General features: G+C 41.0%; 1 protein-coding gene across 1 annotated transcript; it reads left to right on the forward strand.

The window, feature by feature from the left end:
* The first annotated feature begins 1,285 nt into the window (after nt 1–1,285).
* Nucleotides 1,286–14,891, forward strand: LOC109987566 (glycogenin-1). The gene is made up of 7 exons (XM_020638676.3): nt 1,286–1,427; nt 4,596–4,731; nt 4,823–4,997; nt 5,295–5,457; nt 6,720–6,846; nt 9,490–9,727; nt 11,240–14,891. Exons 1-7 carry the CDS (start codon nt 1,286–1,288, stop codon nt 11,402–11,404), a joined length of 1,146 nt encoding a protein of 381 aa, XP_020494332.1. The 3' UTR covers nt 11,405–14,891.
* The last annotated feature ends 24 nt before the right edge of the window (nt 14,892–14,915 follow it).

Genomic DNA, 14,915 nt, shown 5'->3' on the forward strand with positions numbered 1-14,915 from the left:
AGAAGAAGAAATTGGTAGCCTCTCCACAGTGAATTTGAGCTCCTATCTGGAAGGAGATATAGATCCAAAAAGATGAAACATTATTTTAACACTCGTGCCATCACCCCACTCAATTTTATATAAGGACCCAGTATGAAGAATTTTCCTCTCCTCTATGTCTGACTTTTTTTACTTTCACTTTTCCCTTAACACACTTCTGTATTTTAATGTTTTATGTGCCTATTACATTTTAGAGTTTTACCTGACTGCAAAGCACATTTTCCTTTGGGGACAATAAAGTTGAAAGTTGAAGATATATTTTTTTTATTTCCTCTCACACATCTATCCGAATCAGATTTATTGGCCAGGTATGCTTACACACACTTTATGTTAATCTTTACTTGTTTATATTGTGTGCAGCAACACCTGGTTGAAGGCACATTTGTCCCTATAGCCCACACCAGTAAGCATGTCTGTGATTGGTGCGGCTTTAATGCTTCTTTCAGCTTGTGATGTGAAGCCATGACCACTCAGAGGCAGCATTGTGCCAAGCTGCTGTGGGCTGCAGACGATCTTATTTTCTCTAGGAAAGCACACCAGTGTAGTGAAAGTCATCCTGCAGATGACATGTTGCAATATGTTCCATAAACTAAAGCAAACAACACACACACAGATTATATTTAGCACTGTACCTTGGCTTATAAATTGCTGTAAAAACCGAGACCATGCTTGTCTCATTTTATCAACTTAATCTTAGTTTATGATGCAATGTTACATGTTTCTCATTTTAGATTTAAATGTTAAAACACAGACATATTCATCCCCTTGTATTCAATACTTGGAACTTGCATTTGGGCAAGTGCCACTGCATTATAGAGGTAAATATTTTGATCTTTTTACTGTACTCAAACTACCTGAAAGCCATGCTAATCATAAAAATATATAACATCTTATCAAGTATCTTTGTTGTTTTTATAGATTTTTATAGTTTAAATCTTTAAGCTCCATGCCAAAAGGTCTACTTTAACTTATCATGAGTAAAGGTGCAACATTAATGATTGTTCATCAATCAGTGCATCCACAATTTGACCACATCTTATGAGACGTTCAATCTTTAAAAGGATTTTTTTTTTTTTTAAGACCTATATACTTTCACTTTTGATTCCCAGTAAAGCTAATACTTATTAAAGTAGAGTAAGTTACAGTATTATGGTGACAATTTTTTATTTCACCCATCAAAAAATAATGAAGTTAAATTTGAGATACAAAAAAACAGGGGGGGGGCGTGTCAACCATCACTGGTCACATGACCCGGAAAATGTGGGGCTTGATTCCTGTGTTGGACTGCTCCCAGCTGCTGAAGCTCTGCTCTACGCAGTGCAAGCTCTCCGTCTGCCCCATCACGACCCCCGCTTCCCGGGTGGACTCAACTCAGCGCGACATGTCGGGTAAGAAACACCGGGGCTTCTGTGACACTCACAGCCCGCCACACTGACACCGGGACACGCCTGCTGCGGACCGGACCGGGGCTGCGCGAACCGCCCCGTTCTCACGGAATATCGCGAATTTAGCCTTATGATTATGAACGCTGCAGAAACATCCAGCTGCAAATATCAAAACAGTTTTCTTCTAGAGAGATATGAGTCAATACGTAATGCAATGTTTGTTTATCAGTTATGTACGCGCTGTGCTTATTTAAGGCTTCTGATGGGGGTTGATTTGATGGGTCGCTGCAGCGGGTTGGACCACCGTAAAGCTGTCTTAAAATAAAAGAGGACATCCGGTTAAAATTTTCAAAGTTGGACAAAGTTGTACCAAGAGTACACAAAAAAAAATTCCAAGAGGTAACTTACTCAAAAGTTACATTAAACCTGTTGGCCTACTCCACTCAAATAGCCTATAAGGCCTAATGTTTACACTGATCTTGGATTTAAATGCAAATAATTTGAGAAAAATCATTATCTGCCCATAAAAACACAATACTTTGGGTATTACAAAAACTATTTTTTTTTGTTGCTATGTAACACATCTGACTGGCAGAGGTGATGGTGAGAAATTGTTCCCGGTAAATCTCTGCTGCAATTTCTTGTAATTTGTTTGCCAACACCCCACAATATAATAGAGCAACATCATGCATGTAGATTGTGGTCTCAGTCTGTTTTTTCAAAGGTTTGTTAAGTGTGCACAATGCCAGAGTTACGTCAGAGTACGATTGTAAATTGCGTCACTGTGCAAGGGAAATTACTACTGTTTTGGCTCCTCAACATGTATCTCCTTGTCCAGTTAGTTTATCAAAAAAAAAAAAAAAAAAAAGTAATCTGTTGGTTGTAGTTTATTAATAATAGAGACATGCAGGTACAGAATAGTATCAATCTTCTTAACCAACTTTTGGTAAATAGTCTCTGAAATGTCAAACTAGTCCATGAAGGTCACATTTGTACTATTACACAATTGAGGCCCATGCTGAACAACACTTTTGATTAGTTGTTGTTTTTTAACTGGTAGGATATATTTGCTCTATTCTATTCTAGGCTACAGCAAAGTGAGTATAAATAGATTTATTCAGGACATTATTTGGGTATACATTTAGCTTTTAAAAGTAGAGGAAGTTATAGCTCTAACACAATCAGTGCAGAAATACTGGTGTTGTAGGATTTTACCTGTTGAGGAAAACACAGCTGGATTTGCAGTTCTCCACAATCCCAAACACTTTTCCCCCGGTTCTAATTCGACTTTACTTTACGTCCAATAATCGGTTTTATTTTGTAAGGACGATACTTTTCACTTCCTGGGTTACTGAAGGGTCTGTGGTTAACTTGATGATTTTTTTACAGTGCCTACGTGCGCCACAGTGTGTAGCCTACAAGTTGTTTTTTTTTAATTCCAGTACTGTCAAAGGCCTGTGGTGTTGCACCTTTTAAAGTGTAATACCATCTGTTTAATGTGAAAGAAGGAAATAAAGAGAAATGTTACAGTTTAAAAAAATAATGTATTTCATCAAATACAGGCCAATGACAAATGGCAGGGTTTAAAATCATTCAAAATATATGTACAGGAAACAATGATTACTCCTTTTAGAAGAGTTTTTACATTCATCTATGTGCATTTTATTTTACATTGAACACAGCTGACATTCAAATCCATAATAAGCGGATATGTTTCCAGATTGATCATGACTCTACATCATATTGTAAAATCTGTGATCTCTTTCGAAGCCATTACCACAATAAACTATTTATAACTTTAGATCGAGGTATTGTAATAACAAGCATCAGCCCTCGAGGTGTAGCTCATATGACTAAGTGTACTGTAGCCACAGATAGCTGTGGGAACACAGCACATGTTTGCTGTAAGGCCTCGTAGGCCAAACAGGCCTCACACTCTTTTGATAGTCACTTTATAATTCCTCGACACAGACCCTAGCAACCGTGTAACACTGCCTCTCTGATCAGATTTCCCAGAAGCCCCTTCAACACAACACACACTAAGCTTGAGGAATTCTGTCTGCTGGCTCTGGGCCTACTTTCACTCATGCAGAAACACAGTGTGTCCCCCTGCTGTTGTTAATATATGCATGATTGTGAGTGGGAGGATCTCATGAGACACTAAATGTCTCACAATAGAGCCTGTAGATGAATTTAACCAACCGCTTCTGGTTCATTGGGTGAAATTTGTATTCATGTGCTCCGTCAAGGCGACAGTATTATTAGCAACCAGTTTGTGATTGACGATGCTGTTGCGGCAATTCTTAATCCCTCTCTGTCAAAGGAGATCAGAATCTGTCCCTCGATTTCTCCCAACACGGTACTGAAGCTGAGTTTGTTATACACTGATGGAAACCTTTAGACATTGCACCCCCCCCCCCCCAGGTTGAGGTTGCTTATTTTAGCAAGCATCTTGCATACCTTTATTTGTAAGCGATAGAGCTCTTGTGACATCTGGTGAGCAACAAAACCTGATTTTAGTCATTTAGGCTAAGAGTCATAGAGTCACAAGACTTAACATGATCAGACAGAAAGGAATTAAGCATGACTACAGCACATTGTTGATTTAAAAAGATACTGTATTGATTTAACTTGAACTTACATGCAATGATGACAAGCAAATGTGTTTCCTCTGTGCAGTATGAATTAGTAAGGATGCATTCATAAACATCGGTATTGGCCGATATTTCCCCCATTATCAAACATTGGCTTCTTGGTAAATAATGTGTCGATATTTATCCGTTGTGTTGCGACAATTAAATGTTGGCGAGGAGTCACCTGTTGGACAAACTCAGATTTTTATTTTCCTGGTCAAACGTGAAAGAAAGTGTCGGCAGTGTTAAGAGTCCTCCACAGTCTCAGATCATTTGGATCGTGCAGTTTGTTCCAGTGACTTTTTCAAAAGGAGGGAGGGACCACTCACAATAATTAAAATACATCCAATCACGTAGCTCATTTGAAAAAAACGCCAAAACAAAGAATTAAAATGAAGTGGCAAAAAAAGAACATCACTACTGTTATTGGTTTCAGAATCGGCCCTGAATTTCACAACCGGTGCATCTCTTAAAAAAAACGAACTGTATACTAGCATGCTTGTCACTTTGGTTGATGGATGTCTGTGTCTCCAATCAGACCAAGCTTTTGTGACGTTGGCCACAAACGACAGCTACGCCAAGGGAGCGATGGTTCTCGGCCAGTCGTTACGAAACCACAACACCACCAAGAAACTGGTTGCACTCATTGGACCTCACGTTGCGGAGCCTTGCAGGTAACACACAATATAAAAACTGATGATTAAGACGGTGATTAGAACTAATAAGCAGTAAACGCTGACTTTAATTCGACCTCTCGCGTTGTAGAGAAGTACTAAGCTCCATTTATGACGAGGTGTGTGTGGTGGATGTCATGGACTCGGGCGACGCAGCTCACCTGTCCCTGATGAAGCGACCAGACCTGGGAGTGACATTCACCAAACTGCACTGCTGGACTCTCACACAATACAGCAAGTGTGTGTTCATGGACGCTGACACACTGGTGAGCAAAAAAAAACCCACCTGACAACACTACAAAGTATGACAAAGTGTCACAGAAAATCACCTTAATTGTTAAAAAGAAGACCGTCTAGATTTTCTTTCTTTCTTTGTGGATTTATTGCTCAAAATTCTCTTTTCATGTGTTAACTTAAATGTTCTTAATAAATAGCATTGATATTTAATACCGGAAACCATGTATAGGCCACACACTCGTGCCTTTTGTCATTACTATTGTTGAATAACTGATAGATGTCACAAAGTATGTCTTAATGTAACATACGTTTTAAAATGCATTCAGGTGCTATCGAATATCGACGAGCTCTTTGAGAGAGAGGAACTATCTGCAGCGCCAGATCCTGGCTGGCCGGACTGTTTCAACTCGGGGGTTTTCGTCTTCAAGCCGTCCAATGAGACGCACGAGAAGCTGCTCACGTTCTGCGGTGAAAATGGCAGCTTCGATGGTGAGTCGTGTCAGGAGTCAGATGCTACGGGATACGCATCCGTTGTTCAGGCGCTGTAATCTACTACACAAAGGCAAAGTGAGAGAGAAAGTGATCCTAGATTTTTTTTAAATGTGTTTCAGATGCATTGATGTTCAGTTTAACACTCACACGCAATTTTTTTTTAAAGCATTAAGAGTCAGAATTTCAATTACATTACAGTTAAGTTTAAGAGTTGATGCTTTAGTAGCGTATGCTGGCTGCCTCATATCCAAACTACATACTAATACGCTTTGTAAACTGTAATGTAAAAACCCTTGAAGGTAAGGTTAACTATATAAAGCTATGAGAAACATCCACGCTAGCATCTCAAAAGCTACACTAAGACACTGTGTAAAGTTTTAGCATGTTCCGCCATGCACCACAAGGTGATCCATCAGTTTCTGTTGGAGCTTTTCATCAGTCTGTTAAGAACAGATCTGCCGATGAATTCACATGACAAGACTTTGTAGATGCGTCCTCTCAAAGCCAACTTCGTTCTCGTGTCTCACATTGCTAGCCAGATTGTAGACAATGACCATTGCACGGAAGGGGAAGGCTTTGGCCCCGGATATCTGTTATCAGTTATCCGGATATCTTGCTGGATGCACTGGGGAGCAGCTGAAATTTTGGCCTTGGACCCAAGAGCCTAATCGTCATCAGATGAGATGTTGGAACAGAGATTTATTGAATGAACAAATTCTAGAGTATACAACTCTATTCCATGTTTATCAGCTGTTGGGCTTATAAAAATAATAATAATAATAATAATAATGATAATAAGCTCCACAAGTTCTTTCCAATCTCCGTTTCTCTCATTACACACACACAAACACACACACTCATACTTGTGTCCTAACTTCAACCCTGACTGGGTCTAACCTTGTCCTCACACTGCCTGCTCACCCCTGCCCTTTATCTGCCATTTAACACTTTGTCACTACATGTGCCAGCTGTTTGTGGGTCTATGACTGGATGTGGCAGTCTGTGGCAATGTTTGGTATGTGTGTGCGTGAATGTGTGCGTGTGTCTGTGTGTGTGTGTGTACTGCAGTGTGACTGTATGAACTTGAGGGATTGGGTATCGGAGCTCGTGGCTATCACTAACTCTGCTCTTCTTAGACAGAGACTTTGTCTAAAAGTATTTTGTTAATTGTTGTTGTTGTAATGAAGCTCTTTTTGTTGTTTTGTTTGTTTGTTTGTTTGTTTGTTTGTTTGTGTGTGTGTGTCTCTCTGTTCCCGCAGGTGGAGATCAGGGGGTTCTCAACAGCTTCTTTAACACTTGGGCAACAGCAGATATTTCCAAACACCTTCCCTTCATCTACAACCTCAGCAGTATCGCCATCTACTCCTACCTGCCAGCTTTCAAACAGTCAGTACCTACACACACACACACACACACACACACACACACACACACACACACACACACACACACACACACACACACACACACACACACACACACACACACACACACATCGCACAGCCCAATCTCTACCTCCAGGGTGTCTTTGGATTTACATTTTTAGCCACTTGTTCTGGTTTTGTAGCTTTCTTCAAAACTTCAGGGTGTTTGTTTTGTGTCATAGAAAGTAACAAGCTCAGCCAAGGTCAGTTCAAAGGTTGTGTATTTGTGTGTGTATCTGTGGCCGGGTGTTGAATTACAAGAAGCTGCTGAAACTTTACAGCAAGAGCAGCACACATTCAGCCACAACCTGAACGAGAAGAATCAGAGACACGCACTGTGGTTACACATGAACACTTTTGTTTTTAATGTAGATCTGGTGCATTGTGTGCCTTTTTTTTGTTGTTGTTAAGAAGCCTGGTCCAGTGCCTAATGAAGGAAACTACTTTGTTAACAGTTTGGAAAATGTCACGTTTATGAGTAAGAATGGGAGTAGGCAGAGTAACACACAGGTTTTAAAATACACACTAACATAGTTAGGAAAACTTTTTTCAAAGGATTATTCTGGGGCTTTTTATGCTTTTTTTTATAGATATGATCTGGGATAGAGTCAGGAATCAGAGAGAGAGTGAGAGAGGGTGGGGGGGGTGATGTGGGAAGGAGCCACAGGTCAGATTGAACTTGGGTTTGTATGGAGGACTTCAGCCTCAGAAAAACAAAGAAACTCATTGAAATTGGCACCCAAACCTGAGTCGTTTTTAAACTTTCTGGTTGTGTTCTCCTGTGCATTGAAGGATCAAGACAGGCATTTGGATGCATACATACAGCATGATCAAATTGACGTTCAGTTGATATTACGAGTAGGGACCGCAGGGTGACTCGACGATAAAATGTGATATGTGGCCCTCAATAATAATATCCAGATACACCCATTTGTCATTTTGACATTGCTGTGTTGCTGTGGCCCGTGTCACAAGAGCCACCCACAAGCACCGCTTAGGGGCAGATCGCAAAAGATGGCAGCAACCCGTTTTCCAAAACATTGCCACCCATCCTTGTTCAGGTTTTATTGAGAACGTTTTGTTCACGGTGTTATAATAATCAATTAAAATGTCACAAAGATAGATCCAAATTAGAAGAGTCAGCCTATACAGAACCAGGCTTGGCCAGTCATCTGGAACACACGTTTTCTTTGTTGATTTATTTTTTATTATTTTTTATTTTTCCTTTACATGTAGGAATCAATTAATACCTTGTTGCTGTTTGTTAGGAGGCTAAAGGCCCGGGTGAAGACGTTGTAGCTGTTTGCTAGGAGGCTAAAGGCCCGGGTGAAGACGTTGAAGTTGTTTGCTAGGAGGCTAAAGGCCAAGGTCAAGACGTTGAAGTTGTTTGCTAGGAGGCTAAAGGCCCGGGTGAAGACGTTGAAGTTGTTTCCTAGGAGGCTAAAGGCCCGGGTGAAGACGTTGTAGCTGTTTGCTAGGAGGCTAAAGGCCAAGGTGAAGACGTTGTAGCTGTTTGCTAGGAGGCTAAAGGCCAAGGTCAAGACGTTGAAGTTGTTTGCTAGGAGGCTAAAGGCCCGGGTGAAGACGTTGAAGTTGTTTCCTAGGAGGCTAAAGGCCCGGGTGAAGACGTTGTAGCTGTTTGCTAGGAGGCTAAAGGCCAAGGTGAAGACGTTGTAGCTGTTTGCTAGGAGGCTAAAGGCCAAGGTGAAGACGTTGTAGCTGTTTGCTAGGAGGCTAAAGGCCAAGGTGAAGACGTTGTAGCTGTTTGCTAGGAGGCTAAAGGCCAAGGTGAACATGTTGAAGTTGTTTGCTAGGAGGCTAAAGGCCAAGGTGAAGACGTTGTAGCTGTTTGCTAGGAGGCTAAAGGCCAAAGTGAAGACGTTGTAGCTGTTTGCTAGGAGGCTAAAGGCCAAGGTGAAGACGTTGTAGCTGTTTGCTGGGAGGCTAAAGGTCCACTTTGCTAGGTAGCCAAAGGTGAACATGTTGAAGTTGTTTGCTAGGAGGCTAAAGGCCCGGATGAAGACGTTGTAGCTGTTTGTTTGGAGGCTAAAGGCCAAGGTGAAGACGTTGTAGCTGTTTGCTAGGAGGCTAAAGGCCAAGGTGAAGACGTTGTAGCTGTTTGCTAGGAGGCTAAAGGCCCGGATGAAGACGTTGTAGCTGTTTGTTTGGAGGCTAAAGGCCCTCTTTGTTAGGAGGCTAAAGGCCAAGGTGAAGACGTTGTAGCTGTTTGTTTGGAGGCTAAAGGCCCGCTTAAGATCCAGCTCTTTGCCTGTTTTTAGATTGATTCAAAAGATAGGTGCAGAAAACATTTCCAACATGGTTACCGCCATTGTTGGGCTTGAAGCGCCTCTTCAGAGACCAATGGGTGACATCACTGACATGTTACATCTTTTTTTGATGTAAGAAAGAATGATTTTATACTTAATGTCAAATTGGGTATATTGAATTAATAAAACGCCCTCCATAGAGCAATGTTGACTTCAACATCATTCAGCAATTCGTTTTGAAGTTGACAAATAAGTTGTTAGACCACCAGAGTGGATTTGCCTGTTTCAGCCTCTAACTCAGCCTATTCTTTTTTTTTTTCTAATCTGTGTCTTCACAGGTACGGCCGTAATGCCAAGGTGGTGCACTTCCTGGGTAAGGTGAAGCCATGGAGCCACTCCTACGACACTCAGAGGGGAGTTGTGAAAGGTCACTCCCAGTCCCCTGAACTGTGCCAACTGCACCCGGACTATCTGCTCATGTGGTGGCAGCTGTACGCCCAATCCGTAGTGCCTTTACTGCAGCAGGCGTACGGAGAGACTCCCTTCAACAGCGGCTTCTTCGATTCGAGCGAGGACGTACGTAACCATTTGTAGTGGTTGACTGAAAGTGACAGAAAAGTGTTTGGCTCTAGGTGTGGTGGCGATGGTGGTGTGATGTTCAGCCTGTTACGTAATCCTCATGTCCTGCCTGTGTTGAAACCACTTGTGTACTTTCCTCTCTCTTGTCTTTCTTCTGAATGTTAAAATCTTTCATGGCATGTCATTACAAAATGCCACATGTGAAAGCTTTTTTTTTTTTTGTTTTGCTCCCTCTGAACCTGAGAATAAAAAAAAAAAAGCTTTTAGCTCTCACGGTGACTGAAAGGTGGACGGTTCCACATTCCTCTACACCAGATAGTTGGCAAACGTTGTGTTGTTACTTGTTTCCAGTCCCCTCAGTGGTTTAATGATTCTTTAAAGTGCTTTGCCTTGTTAATGACACAACCAGAGTGCCAGGCCTCCCAACAGTTTCACATTACAGACGGAAGTTATGTGTTGCAACAAGGCATGAAATACTAACCTGTGGTCATAAAAAGGATGACTGGCAAAACCTGAAACTTTATCCAACTGCCTGAGACTGTGCCACCTTGTGTCACACTGACAAGTGGCTTCATGATGATCGTTTTCCTGCACTGGCTCTGCCTTATCTTACAGTGAACCAAGTCAACCTAAAAATGTTGGTTCTTGCAAGTTATTCATTTTTGTTTTTAAATAACTCTAGTTATGGGATGCTGCATAGCCCAGCAGTTATGTTGGGCGCCCCATGTACAGAAGTTATCCGACCCTGGCCCTTTGCTGCATGTCATCCCAACATTTCCTGTCTCTCGTAGGCTGTCCTATCCAATAAAGGCAAAAATGGCCTACATTAAGTTGTCCTTCATTTTCCAATGAGAGCATCAGCCTGTTACGTTAGGTTCATTATTAATTAAGAAACCTAATGAGTGAATGAAAGACAAAGAACCTAACTCAGTAATGTTACAAGTTAAGTCTCACACCCTGCAGTGGTCTGGGTTTGGACTTTTCCTTTTCATCATCAGACATCTTTTGTCTGTCAGTTCAACTTTAACACTCCAAATTTGTGTTTTTTTTTGGATCTGGATTTTTCAAAGGAAAAATAGGTAGAAGTGGACATATTAATAAGGAGACCAATCCAGAGTATTCTGTCTTTAAATGAGATCTTTCATGATTATTTAGTTCCTTTAAACCCTGTTGTTATTCATGTCTTGGAATTGACCGAGTGTATGTTTGCTGTAGGGAGCCAAACTTTCTTTTTTCTTCATGAGAGCTGGGCATGTTATCTTGTAAACATTCTCGGCTCTTATCTGCTAAATGTGTGTTGCACAATGTCGTGTCTGTCCCTTGAGTCCTGTGAGGAAATGTCGGCAGGTACTTACTGTGTCTTTTTTTAAGAATAGAGTTCAGCTCAGCATGGCTGAACTTGAGGGAAACCTCTCCTTATAAAGTATTGCTCTTGTCCCATGTGATGAATCATTCATCCTCTCTCTCTTTCTCTCCCTCTCTCTGCCTCTCTGTCTCTCTGTCACGCAGGGCAATCATGAGGATGTGAGCGAGCAGGCAGCTCCCTTTGCTTCCCCTCCCCAGAAAGTTTCATCAGAGGAAAGGAAGCAGCGCTGGGAAGCAGGCCAGATCGACTACATGGGAGACGACTCTTTCGCCAACATCGAGCGAAAGCTAGACTCCTTCTTAAAGTAGCATTCAGGAGAGGGAGTGTGTGACGGACATAGATACAACCAGTTGAAGCACTGTGTGGGCGGGGATTTTAGCACTGCTCAGCCAATCGCAGGGGCTTTATTAGCAGGTGACTGTGTGAAAGCATCTGTGCAACTTTCAACCTCACTCTCTGCATCCTGTCGACGTGTGTATGAATGACAGAGAGCATACGTTTGACACAGTCCCCATGCACTCAGGCCTTTTGTGTTATTGCTTTTTAAGGAGTTTGACTTTTCAGGATATACACTTTCAATTTCTTTCAAGAGTCAGGACAGAGGCAGCAGCTGGCTAACTTAGCTTAGCATCGGAAATGGCACTATGGACATTACTCAAGTGACTTGCTCACATAGCGTTCTGTACACAGACCCAGGGGGAAAAGAAAAATACTTTTTATAATCCCACAGATGTTAACTGTCTGAATGCTAAAAATGTTTGCCTTGGGCAAATCTAATGTTTAAATCCAATCTTCCCTGTGAGTGCAACGCTCCGCTGTTTTCCGCGCAGTGTTGGATGTAAACTTTGGTTTTGACCTGGACAAACCTTTTCTGTTGCTCAGGAAATACCTTTGTAGATTCAATATGCTGCTGTAGTAAAAAAAAAATATGTACGCTAATGTTTTGATTTTCCCTTCCAACATTTGCTTGTACTATACTATATGACGAAACACAGAGTAATGTTCAAAGTGCTGAGAGGCTACCATCAGGGCTTAAAGAAAAACAGCTAGTCTTGCTTTGTCCAGAGGTAACAAAATCAGCTTGCTATCCCTTTAGAGCTAACTAGTTACCATGGTATACCATGTTAGAGGGGGTGCACGTATTATTAACAGACTCTTTCTTGACCAAGACCAGCACTTTTCTGAAAGAGCAGCTAGTCGCCTAGCAATTAGAAATGGTTTGGCACATAACCTCCCAAAAACATCAGTTTCTTAGACAAAACAATCAAATTTGCAAAAGACTTTCATTTTGTTTGAACCAGGGACTCTACATGATAATGAGTGAGATTACAAAGTGCTGATGTGTGGATTGTTTTTTTGTGTTTGGCTAATGATAACCTGTCCCCCCTCCCCCTTTATGATAGGTTGTGGTCAGTGATAGTTTAACTACATATGAAGTCGTACTGCTGTACTTGTTATCAGTCTTTGTCTTGTCTTTAAAGCTCACCGTCTTATCTTTGACTCGTATCTAATCTTTGACAAAGACTCTTGTGGATTTATTTTGAAGACCAGTCATGACCAGAGCTAAAGGGATTGCCCATACATCCTTTGTTATGTAACATAACTAGGACTGGTTGCAAAACATCATGCATTTGAAATATTTCCCACCGTTGACGACTGCAATGGCAAGCTACTTAAAAGGATCTAGTGTTAAATTGAAGGTAGATTGTGGGTGCAGGGCATGTGGTGACAAGTTTTTGTTTCTTAATTATTTTGCGTGTGATGAAGAATAATGAAACAGGCCGATCAACATAGTTACCTAACCCTAATCTAATGTCTTCTCTGGAATCATGGTTAAGTGACATAAATCTCTCGTAAGGCTGATGGAGAAATAAAAACTAAGTGGAGATGAGTAATGCCATTTGACTTCTGTGAAAATATTTTGCATTTCAACACACTTAAGCACATGGCATGATACCGTTAGTGCTAATGAACCAGTCCCTGATGAGTGTGGGCAGTAAAACACAGCAAAGGAGAGTTGATTAAAAATGGTTAAACAGATTGAGGCAAGTTTTTGTATCATTAGAAAACCAATGTATAATCCCCACCCCTAAATTTGACCACAATACCATTTAGGTAATCATCATTTGGCTCACATGTTAACAAAGGACAACGACGCCTATATAGCGATGAAAGAGATGAATGTAGAGGGATTATAATTTGTATCTGGGGAGGAGTTTTTGGGAAAAAAAAGTCTGATTTTAGATGAGTTGTCAGTGGTTTGTGTGGAAGCGTGTTGTATTCACTTTAGAAAATAAAACAAATTGGCTCTTTTATTCCCAATTAAAGTGATATTTATCTTGTTATACAAGAAACAGCTTTTTTTTTCTTTTTTTTTTAATTACGAGTTAAGTCGTTAAGAAAACATTCTGTTTTTTCCAGCAATGTAACAATGTTATTATTTTATTAATCCTGAATGAAAGAGCTCATTTTTTTATTTTCTTCAGTGAATGAAATATGCTTTTGTTGGTTTGCATGTTCTTAATGTCATTCTAAGTGTGCTTTGCCAACCTGGACCCATACTGGTCTAGTTTTAAAATCCACTCGATCTGGGGCTTTCCTCGGTCCTGGTCTTGACGCAGTCTTAATCCATCAAAGTCTTGGTCTAGATACGCTCTGGTTTAGGTCATGTCATTGTCTTTGTTCAGGTGTTTTTTTTTTTTTTTTACCAGGAGGTTGACATGCAGAAGTTGTTTTTAAATTTCCCTTCCGTAACTGGAAGGAAGAAAAATAAGTGTACTTCCCAAAATGTCAGACTACTCCTTTAAGTGTTCTCCTGCATCTGATCGGGATGGGCTCAGTCTTCCAAACCTGTGGAAACTTTCAGCTACAACAACGACTTGCAAAAAATTACCAGAGGCATGCAAAGCCTTCTTCTGAACAGAAGTCAAGATTCTTGATTTTTTTTCCACAACTCCTCTCCTGCAATAAAACACTGCATCTAATCCACTTTGAAGCAGATGTTCCACAGCTGTCTTACGTCTCTCATTAATTCCCTTGTTTCTTTTTTCAGCCACTTACAAAGGTCCTTTTATCAGACTGTGTTTATCTCACCAGAGTCCAAAGATAAACATCCCTAACTGGTGCCTCGGACACTCACCAGCTCCCTGTGACTTCACCTTTGTAACGTCCGGCTTGTATTTTGGTCAGGGCCAGTTGTGTTGCATTTGCATGGCACAGAGTTTTAAAAAAAAGAGAGTCAGTAATGAAGTACTTCCAGCCACATCCTTAAGTGATGTTGATAGTCTTGTATGTATTTATGTGCTAACCAGACATATCTTTGCGCATGCGTGTGCCCTGCATGTCGAGTTCCTGGCAGACCCACATCAGTATCGCTCCGTGTTTCAGCAGTTCCCGTCCGTAGTGTTACCAGCTGCCTTATAGCCGTTCACTGTTTACAAAACCTCAGTTACTGTAACTGCTGCAAGTAGCACAACTTCTCTGATTTTCCTCCTTTTCCTGTTGCCTATACCTCCTTTACTTCACTCCAGCTGTGTGCCCTTAAACTGAACTTTAACCTCTAACTAACAGTGATGATATTCCCCTTCACTTCATTAGACACACTCCTTCTAGAAAAACTGGTAAGGATAGATGAAAAGTCCATATGTCATTCTTTTTAAACCTGCTTAATCTGGAAAATACACAAGTGTGAAAGTATTTTATCATGATTTAATGTTTGGCCATCTTGTTCCCCCAGCTGTGAACTGTACATCTCTGTTGAAGCGCTAATAAAGAAGGAAACACCCTCTGATCCTTCATGTGTGTCATAGTCTATTCTGT

The sequence above is a fragment of the Labrus bergylta genome, chromosome 18 (assembly GCF_963930695.1).
Source record: "Labrus bergylta chromosome 18, fLabBer1.1, whole genome shotgun sequence".
Taxonomy (NCBI): domain Eukaryota; kingdom Metazoa; phylum Chordata; class Actinopteri; order Labriformes; family Labridae; genus Labrus; species Labrus bergylta.

Bases quoted from the DNA above. Each gene is read 5' to 3' on its own strand.
- LOC109987566 (XM_020638676.3), top strand. From the start codon at position 1,286: ATGACCCGGAAAATGTGGGGCTTGATTCCTGTGTTGGACTGCTCCCAG. The intron at 5,458-6,719 runs GTGAGTCGTGTC...CTGTTCCCGCAG, and splicing joins TGAAAATGGCAGCTTCGATG to GTGGAGATCAGGGGGTTCTC. The intron at 6,847-9,489 runs GTCAGTACCTAC...GTGTCTTCACAG, and splicing joins TACCTGCCAGCTTTCAAACA to GTACGGCCGTAATGCCAAGG.